The sequence below is a fragment of the Mercurialis annua genome, linkage group LG4 (genome assembly GCF_937616625.2).
Source record: "Mercurialis annua linkage group LG4, ddMerAnnu1.2, whole genome shotgun sequence".
In the NCBI taxonomy this organism is placed as follows: Eukaryota; Viridiplantae; Streptophyta; class Magnoliopsida; order Malpighiales; family Euphorbiaceae; genus Mercurialis; species Mercurialis annua.
The window spans coordinates 21,508,466-21,519,399 of NC_065573.1; the positions used below are offsets into that span (position 1 = coordinate 21,508,466).

Consider the following 10,934-nt stretch of genomic DNA (forward strand, 5'->3'; position numbering starts at 1 on the left):
GGTTTTGGGGTAAAAGGGGTTTAGTTGATCATTAAGTAAAGTTTAGGGGTTTAGCGGCCAATTTTAATGTTCAGGGGGTTTGGTGATAGAGGACCCTAAATTGGAGTGCCATAGTTGATTAATAGCCCATGACACTTAATGCATAATGTTTAAATATACATTACAAATTTGACATCTTAATCTATTATGTGTCAAATTAATGCATAATATGTTGTATATTTGACATATATTTTTCTAAATAATAAACATATAATTTATTTTCTAACATTGGCCTAACAGGAGATTTGGGTTTCTTCATCTGCATATCAATCAAGACGTTTCTGATAGTCTCTATTGTCTCAATAAGGTATCAATTGGAGCTATGCAAATTAGGGCTTTCATCTCCAAATTTCCACGTCCAAACCCTAATGCTTCCATGCAATGCAGAATTATTTCAAGCAAGCAGCCACCATCAACACGGATTCCGCCTTCAAATCGTGATTTCAAGCAGTCTCTAAGAGATTCACGATCATTCGTACAAGTAGTCAATAACAAACCAGTTGTTTTTGACTCTGCTGGTCAAGATGTTCAGGCAATATAACTCTCCTTGATTGTTACTTTGAAGGAGATTATTACTGTGTGCTTTCCATCGATTCTATTCTCAAAGATAAAAGGATTATTTTTGAGTTTATATCTTTATTAGGAGGTGATACAATTCTGATTAACCTTGGAAGCGTATCAGATTTGGAAAACTTCAGAGTTTTCTCATCCTCTCCTTCACAGTTACTATTCTCATCTTGCTGCAATTTGGATGAGTTTTTTTTATTTCTAAAGAAGGATTCACTTGACTCTCGTTTACTGGTATACCTCTATGTGCTTGGACAGTGGCTTTTGTTATGAAACTAAGGAATCGATTTGGTCAATCTATATGTGTTCACCCGTCATTTGTTAACTCAGAAAGAATGGATATTGCTTCAACTCTTATTTCTACGGGTTCAAGTAGAATTGAGGGTTTGGTACCTATTTCTGTCAATGACAGGGAGTTGGAAGTTTGGGTTTTTGAATCTATTTATCCAATGTTTTTAGTAGAATTTGATGACCTAGAATCAAATTCAGACACCAACAGTTCTTGTCACTGATACACTTATTTTGTATAGTACCTATTCTATGTATAATGTGTGCTTTTAAATTATTTTGAGGATATTATGCTTGTATAGGTGTTGTTTTGTAGGTGATTTATGCAAGAAATTCATAAACCGGGAATCAAAGGAATTTGCAAAGAAACTAAAAAATTATATCAAATTGATCCTTGTTCATGAAGTAGTTGTTTTGTCCTTCTTCAAGACCTCAAATGAGTAAGAGTTCTTCATATGAATTGTAGTAGACATCCTAACCTTTCCAAAATAAAAGTTAGATCATTCGGAGTTTTCTAGCTCAGGTTATGAAGTTTTGAAGATTGACAAAACTGCACGTTGTTTTAGTTTACTTACAGATTTGACACTTGTGCCTTTATTTGATATTTCGGTATACTTAGAGACCTCTGATGAATTTCTGTTCGTTATATGAAATAAACTAGACATCTCAAGCTTTCCAATGAATCAATAACCAAGTCATTTAAATGTGTATGCAAAGAGTTATGGCTTTCCGAAGCTGGTTATGCAGAAATCCTGCCGGACGGCAGGAATGAGTACCTCGGCAAAAATCACTTCTGGAAAGAGGTCCTGCCGAGGTGACCAGATCCTGCCGGACGGCAGGAATGACTTGGGCGGCAGGAATCACGGTTGAACATAGAAAAAGTCATCTGGAACGTGCTAAATTCATCGGGGATCAATCCTAATTCGATCCGAACTTATTTTACAACATGAAAGGTGAAATCTTCTACTTCTAGAAGATTGAGAGCATCAAAGATCAAAGTCCAAATTGGATTAGGAGTATTTCTCTACACATTCAACACCTAATCTTAATCCTAAAAGGAGATTGACTTAGGGCAAAACTCAAGTTTCAAGACCTCTATAAATAGAGCTGAGCTCAAGGCTATTCATTCCTTCAATTCATTATGTAAATACATTCATATTCTATTCTTAATTTATTAGTTTAGTTTAGTTTAATTTTATTGAAGAGGATTATTTTCAAGCCAAATCAAGTTTGATTTCTTCTTTATTCTCTTTAATTATGCAATTCTTTATTGTTTGCTTGTTTGCTTTTATCATGTCTAGCTAAATTAATTAACTTGGAATATTGTGAGTAGTATGGATGCTAGGTTTAAATTCTAAAAACTAATTTCTATATCTTTCTTTGTTAATGCAATCCTTAGTTATTGAGAGTAATGCTTGTAATTGAGTAGCTAACAATCACACGAACTTAGAATAAATTGTGAGGAGGGGACTTAAGCAATTTAATTGGAAAAGGGTAACCAAGGCATAATTACAAAGCACTGTCCGACCACCATGTTTGCGTTATGTGGTCTATGTGGATAACTGATCGATAATACGTTGATTATAAATTGCCGTTTATCTTCTATCGTTCTGTAAGCCCTGACAGTAAGGGTGATTCGAGGTAACAGGTTATAATCAATAGGCTAGCAACATTATAGGAATATTGAGCTAGTATCTTCGATCTATCCTCCATTGCATGTAATAATAAAAATAGATTGATATATGTTAGATTTGTAAGGTATCGATAATCCATATGAAAGCAATATTCTAGGTTGTTTGTTATCATTGTTAAATTCTTTTATATAGTATTTTCTGTTTTTATTAGTTTAATTTAAAATACAAAAATATCTCAACTTTGATTGTTCAAATAATAGTTTAGCCAACTATTTTGGTACTAGATTCATTCCTCGTGGTTTCGACACTCTACTTACTCTTTATTACTTATTCACGATATTGTATACTTGCAATTTTGTGCATCAGTCACTAGAATCTGAAATCTACTGATGAAGAAACAGCTCGTTTTTCTTGGCAGCGATCTCCTTCTCCTGGGTTAACTTCATCTGCTGCAGATGTTATTTAACTTCTCCAAGGAGCAACTCTTTGGATTCTGGTACTTTTCAGAATTTAAATTTAACCAATATTACTCAAAGACGCTAGTTTAGGATTATGATCCCCCTGTTGGAAACTTACAGTCTGTTGCGCTTCCTCAATCCTCGTGTGAATCGTTTCGTGATGACATTATTAGGCACCGTAATAAGCTTATTTCTGCCTTACAATCGAAAGAGACTAATTCAGTAAATGATGAGGCGAAAAAACCCTGGGATATTAGAGTACTACTTGGTATTTTCAGTGTTGATCATGAAGTCGAAATCATCCAGCTTATTTCACAAGGAATGTCTAATCAGACTGTAGTTTAATCTGCCTAGATTTCCTATCAAGATTATTTTCCTTTTTATGTCTTGTAAACTTAATTTTATTTCATGAAATTGTCGAAATGGTTTATCGTTTTCTGCAAATATTTATTTATTCCTTGGTGTCCAAATTTAATCTTTCTATCCTAGGTCTTATAGAAACTAAAAAAAATAGTGTTTTGATTAATTTATGCTAAGTAAGGTGTGGCCTAATGCGGATTACAATTTCAGTTTTGTTCCTTCGCGTGGAGCGTCTAGTGGTTTAATTTGTATTTGGAACTCTCTGACTATTATTCCTTCTTGTATCAAAACTGGGAGTAGATGGATTTTTATAGACTTTACGTGTAACATCAGGTTTATTGTTTTATATGCTAGCAATGTTCCTAGTGAGCGGCTGTCTCTCTAGTCGGATATTCTTCACGAGTTACATTCTGATTATACCTTTATTTTGGTGGGTGATTTTAATGAAGTTTTAATGCCTGCAGAAAGGTTGAATTGTACAGGGTACTCTGCTTCTACGCTGGATTTTGCTTCGTTTGTCTCTGATTTGCAGCGTCGGCTTTTTAAGTGGTCGAGTGCTATTTCGCGCTAAAAGATTGATAGGCTCTTTTTATCTCCTGCAGCTTTCACTTTTTGGCCACATTTAGATTTGAAACCACTTCCTCGAACCTTCTCCGACCATGTTCGATTTTTTTTTCCTCGGCTATTTCTTTGGATTGGGGTTCTAATTAAGCTAAGTCCACTAATGCTTGGTGGGACTCACACAAAACGTTCTTATCAAAATTTAAACCGATTCAACTAATTTGGTCGGAAATCGACTCTCACCCGATTAGAAAATTGATTTTTTTCAATAATATCAACTGTCACCGTTCTTACCAAAATTTAAATTTATCCAACTAAATTCGTTCGAAAATCGACTATGATCCGATTCAAAATTACAAAAAATTTAAAATTTTCAATTATATCAATTTCGATCGGTCTCACAAAAATTTAAAATGATTCTATAATTCAGTCGAAAATCGACTATGACCTGATTCGAAAAGAAAAAAAATTGAAATTTTTCAATCAAATCAATTTTGATCAGTCTTACTAAAAATTAAATCGATTCAACTAATTTGGTAGAAAAAACACTATGATCCGATTCAAAAAGAAAAAAAAATTAATCTTTCTAATAATATTAATTTTGACTGGTACTTATCAAAATGTAAACCGATTCAACTAATTCGGTCGAAAATCAACTATAATCCGATTTACAGAAAAAATTGAAATTTTTAACAATTTAATTTTTACTAGTCTTTCCAAAATTTAAACTGATTCAACTAATTTGGTAAAAAATCGACTGTGATCCAATTCGAAAGAAGAAAAAAAATAAATATTTTGAATATTTATTATAAATTGTGATCGGTCTTACTAAAATTTACACCGATTCAACTATTCAATCAAAAATATTATAACAAATTGATTAATTGTTTTTAACTCGAACCTCAAAATTTCATTTTCATAAAAACAATTAACCTATCAGTTTGATATTATTAAAAAACCAATTTTTCAGTTTCATTCGATTTTAAGTATTTTTTTTATTTTCTAATGTAAATGGAACCAAAATAACCGAGCCAAAAATTGGTTGAATCGACGAGTTCAATTTGGTTTGAAAAATAATTCTTCAAAATTTTAGTTCAATTTTTTTTAAAATTCGGTTCGGTTTAATTTTCAAAAAAAATCGATTCAACAGTAGTAGACCAAACCGATAGTTTAACTTGGTTTAGAAAATTATATAACTTCAGTTTTGAAAAAATAAAAAATTTCGGGTATACATTTTCTTAGATCGGTTCAGTGTGATATTATAAAAAATTGAATTTATTAGTTCGATTTGATTTTGGACATATATAAGAAAAGTTGACCGGACCGAGTAGTTTAATTTGGTTTGAAACATCATTTTTTTTCAAAGTTTCGATTTGGTTTTATTTTGAAAAATCGAAAACAAAATTATTCAGATTGATTTTATTTTATAAAAATTGAGTTTTTAGGTTCGATTTTGAACAATTGTTTTAGTTAAATTATAATATAAATCAAACCAACAGAGTTGACTGGTTAAATTTAATTTGAAACAATTATTTCTTTCAAAATTTTAATATTTTATAGAAAATTGGTTCGGTCGATTTAAATAATGATTAAATTCATTTCAATTATTATTAAAAAAAAATATATTTTTTGAAAAAATAAAAAAATTTATATTTAAATATTATATTGAGAGTTCACATTTTTAAGTGGTAATTTCCTGAAATACATGTTTTGGTAACTTATTTACATATTTACCTGCCAAGTTTTGATTTTTCTTTTTTACCTTTTTTATTTACGAAAAATACCTTTTTGTTTTTTTAATTTCAAAAATACCTTTTTTTCGGTTTCCAATTTCAATTTTCGGTTTTTTCGGTTCGGTCATATAAGATTAGTGTATATATAGTTTAAATTTTTATTTTTTATAGATTTTATTTTTCTGGATTTTTTTTTTATTTTTTATAGTGTAATAGTAGTGTATATGTAGTGTTTTTATGGTGTTTATATAGTGTAAGATTAGTGTATAAATAGTGTATATATAGTGTACAAGTAGTATATATATAGTGTATAAGTAGTGTATTTATGGCATTTTATAGTGTTTTTTGTGGTTTACACCATGAAACACTGCAAATACACCATAAACACTGTAAATGCACCATAAATATACTAAAAAACGGCAGAAATACACTACAAATACACCAAAAATACACTAAAACGTAAATATATTATAAAATTACTACAAATGCACCATAAATCAATTTTCTTTTTACAAAATCAACAAATCTATGAATAAGAAAAGACAAAATAAATAATTATATGAATAATAGAACAATTTTATACACAAAAAATTATAGATCTACAATAATATATTTACAAAATATTTATATCATTACAAAAAACCTAAAAAATTACACAAATCTAAAAACGAGTCGAGAAATCCATAGCGCGAACGGAAGAGACGAACGGACTACCGGAAACCACGAGAAATCCATCAGAAGTAGACGAACGGAAGCGCGACCGGAAAGACGAACGGAAAAGACGAACAGAAAAGTAATAGGAGGAGATAAACTGGAAATCAAATGAAAAAAAAGAAGAAAAGAAGAGAGAAGAAGAGAGAGAAGAGAAAGAAAGAAAAAGATGGCTATGTAAAAGTTTAACCTAAAATGAGATAATGCTTCTTTATATAATGGGTATTTTTGGTAAATAAGTTAGTTTATTAGGTAATGTAGGATAAAAGGAAAAGATAGACCAAAATTGTGTAAATATTTTACCCAAAACAGATATTTGGAAAATAATCCCTTTTTTTAACTATCCAAATAAGAGATTTAAAATTTATAATTTTTAAATAAAAAAATTTAAAATTTAAAATGTAAGATTTCAAATTTAAATTTAAATTTCAAATTCATGAATTCAAACGCATTGTAAATTAGATCTTGTATAATTACTTTTTTAAAAAATGCTATTTAATCTATCATTGTGTACCATCTTTATTATCTTTCCTTACGTGACATCATTTAATTAGTCCAATTATTCTCTAAAAATGTATATTTCAAAATACACCTTTAAATACATCCACTAATATGTTGCTATATCATATGGCTAAAAACGTTCGGTTAAAAAGAAAATTTATGTAGCATTATTTATTTTTTAATGCATCTTTAAAGGATTGTCGGTGCTTCTAATGACGTAAGTTACTTGATTGTCTACATTACCAACAAGAGGGACTCAATTATCTAGAATGTAATTGTCAAAGAAACAATTATCTAAAATATTGAGTTTAGGTCTGGCCAGCAAAAATTATATAGTTTAGGTTTTTCCACCAAAAATAATAGTATAATTTAGGTTGTTGCAGCCGATATATAAGTTAATTATTGCTGTCAGGCCTGCCATTTTGGACTAATCAATTTTTATACATATCGTTGCCAAATTATTGTGATTTGGTGCATCTAACTAGCATCTTTACTATATTCAAAAACAAAAAAACTAACATCTCTTATATCTAGTGCAAAATTACTAGTACTATAAAAAATTGTGAAAAACAAGAAAATTATTAAAAATATATAAAGTTTTACTACTATGAATATTAATTAGTAATACTAATTAATTTATGTTAATACTTTTCTTTATTAACACTTATGGTGTACTATTTTTAGATTTAAAATGTAATAGTACTCTATCTACTTGAACCCATTGGATAAAATTTCATATTTAGACATCTCATTTTAATTGATATATAATTTCATTAATTGTATCTTGTAGCTTAATTTGTTTTTCTCTTATTTTTTATCATATTTAATTAATATTTTTTGAGAAATGTATTTCTAGTAAAATGTGATTTAAAAATTAAAAAAATTACTTTAGTCATTGATCTATATTAAAACAGTATAGAGAATACAGTTAATTAATTATATAAGTTAGGCAGATATAGAGGGGATTTAAATTGTTTAAAGTCTTCACTTATATTGAAACAAAACAAAATAAAACACTGCTTCTTTTTCTTTTTCTTTGAGAGAGATACAATGGCGACAACTTTGATATCTGCAGTTGCAAGAAGGTGAGTCTATTTAATTAAAATATTTTATCTGTATTTCTAGTTCTTTCCATGTTGTTGATCATGAAGATATAAAAACTGTTTGTCTCTGCTCTTGAACTTATATGGATTTTGGTTTGACTATTTTTTCCCTAAACTAAAGAAAAGAACATAGAATTATTATTATTGCCATATTTTTGTGTTCATGTTGTTGATTTTTCTTTTTTGGAGTAGATTTTTGTTTTTTGTTTTGGATTAGATGAGACTTTAGTGTTTGAAACTATATATTTTGGCATGAATTAGAAGAATTTTACGATAGGGAAAAAATTCATCTTCATCTAAAAAGATCATAATAGATGAAGATCATGAATTTGTTTTATCATGATAAAAATATTATTGTCAAAAGCAATTGGCAAGTATTATTGTTCCTTTACACTTCCTCTTTCCTTTTTCCCCCTCCCATTCTATAAAGGCCTAATGGTAAAAAAAACCCAAACCTTTACGATTTGTTGCAATTATATCCAAACCTTTTAATTTTTATAATAATATCCAAATTGCATTTTTTTTGTTGCAATAATATCCAAATTGCATTTTTTGTAGCAATAATAGTCAAATTGATGGCTAAACTTGTTGTTTTCAATTAAGATATTAAACTATTATTATGTTTTGATGTATAATAATTTAGTAAAAGTCCCAAAAAATGACAAAAAACTCAAAAAAATTCACATAAAAAGTGCAATTTGGATATTATTGCAACAAAATAATACAATTTGGATATTATTGCAAAAATTAAAAGGTTTAGATATAATTGCAACAAGTCGTAAAGGTTTGGGTTTTTTTTGCCATTAAGCCTTCTATAAATTGACTTGATTTGCAAAAAGATTGGTAAGATCAATATACATTTGAATCTTCACTTAAATGAAAAAATTATCCCGTATTAGGTCATACAACAAATCAATCATACAATCAACAAGAAATTTAAAAATACGAAACCGGATGCATGGATTTCCTCCAAACATAGACAATAAAGACATAAAACATGACTTTTGCAGGAGGCGGAACCATCCTATGGCTAGAGTGGACTCCATCTCTAGCTGAGATCGATTTTTTTTTTCTTTTCAAAATGAAAATAAAATATTGAAACTAGAAGTAAATTTAAAGAAATCCTAAGGCGTAAATGAGTTGGCAAGGCATTCTTCTAGTTTAAGTGAGGTCGCGAGTTCGAACCATACTCATGTATGCAGTTGTTTAAAACTTGAGGCCAGAATTTTGCCTCCCGCAAGGACCTACTCGGCTCGAGCAGGGATTAGTCTGAATGTGGAATGCTTAAAAGTGTCGTCTCATAGTTACATATAGATTAAACTCGACTGTAGAGAATTAAAAATTAAACCGGAGCTGAAAATAAATTTTAATTTCGCCACTACACTTATGGAACTCATATATACAAGTGGAATAGCTAACTTACGCTTGTCTATGTGTGTACAGTACCCTACACTGATTTGAACCGGCGTGGGGTATCCACAGGGAGTGCCATAGCTTGGGTTCAATCTGGGCACAGTTCTTTGTGTTTTTCGGATTCCCATTAGATTTTTAATGAACACAAAAAATATGGAGATTATATTTTATCTAACAAAAATTTAACAAACAAAACTTATAGTTCTACTATGGAGCAATACTATATAACCCAACTCTTTTAACCCACCTTCTTGTACCGCCTGACGTGTTAGTTAAAGGAGAAATACTTGTGTGAACCAAGTTCACCACGTAGGATTGTAAACCATCCATTTATCGTGTGACACGTGGCGAAATTAATATGAACAACCAATCATTTAATTGCCTTATGTTTTAAATAAAAAAACCTCTAATTAATAGGTCATTAAATGATTGATTGTTCATATTAATTACGCCACGTGTCACACGATAAATGGATGGTTCACAATCCTACGTGGTGAATTTGGTTCACACAAGTATTTCTCCGGTTAAAGAGTGGATGCATTAAATTTTGTTTTTTGAGATATACACTTTTGGGTGGGTATTGGACGAATGAAATCCTGCCACGTAAGGTGGGTTATTGAAGGTGAGTTAAATAGGTGGGTTATAAAGCATTTTCCTTCTACTATGTACTAATTATTTTTCCTCATTATATGTGAAATGCAGGCTAGAGGGAAAAGTAGCCCTAATCACTGGAGGTGCTAGTGGAATTGGTGCATCCACAGCTAAAGTTTTTGCCCACCATGGCGCTAAAGTGGTAATTGCTGATATTCAAGATGAATTAGGGCATTCTGTTATTGAAGCCCTAGGCCCATCAAACTCTTCTTATGTCCACTGCAATGTAACTGATGAGGCCCAAATCAAAAATGCCGTGGACAAAGCTGTTGCTTCATATGGCAAGCTAGACATTATGTTCAACAATGCTGGAATTTCTGATGAGAATAAACAACGCATTATCGACGTAGAAAAATCCGATTTTGATCGTGTTCTCGGAATTAACATCACCGGTGTTTTTCTTGGCATCAAACACGCTGCCCGTGTCATGATTCCTGCGCGGTCCGGTACTATTATTTCAACAGCTAGTGTAAGTTCAAGAGTTGGTGCTGCAGCTACACATGCATATTGTTGCTCCAAACATGCTGTTTTAGGGCTAACAAAAAATGCTGCTGTTGAGCTCGGTCAGTTCGGCATAAGGGTGAATTGCTTGTCGCCTTATGCGCTTGCTACGCCTTTAGCGACGAGTTTTGTTGGTGTTGGTGATGAGGAATTAGAGAATGTGATGAATACACTTGGTAATTTGAAGGGTGTTACACTTAAGGCGGAGGATATAGCTAATGCTGCACTTTATTTAGCAAGTGATGAGGGTAGATATGTTAGTGGGCATAATCTGTTTATAGATGGTGGATTTACTGTCTATAACCCATCTTTTCATATGTTCCAATACCCAGATTCTTGATTAATTTTATTATGTCACAAAGTTGAGTTTTTTTTTATTAATTAATGTTACTTGCATTTGGCCTGTGTTTTGCA

At 30.7% G+C, this 10,934-nt stretch overlaps 1 protein-coding gene across 1 annotated transcript; it reads left to right on the top strand.

Moving 5' to 3' along the window:
- The first annotated feature begins 7,827 nt into the window (after positions 1-7,827).
- On the top strand, positions 7,828-10,934 carry LOC126679278 (secoisolariciresinol dehydrogenase-like). Its single transcript, XM_050374273.2, has 2 exons — positions 7,828-7,937; positions 10,071-10,934. Exons 1-2 carry the CDS (start codon positions 7,903-7,905, stop codon positions 10,858-10,860), a joined length of 825 nt encoding a protein of 274 aa, XP_050230230.1. The 5' UTR covers positions 7,828-7,902; the 3' UTR covers positions 10,861-10,934.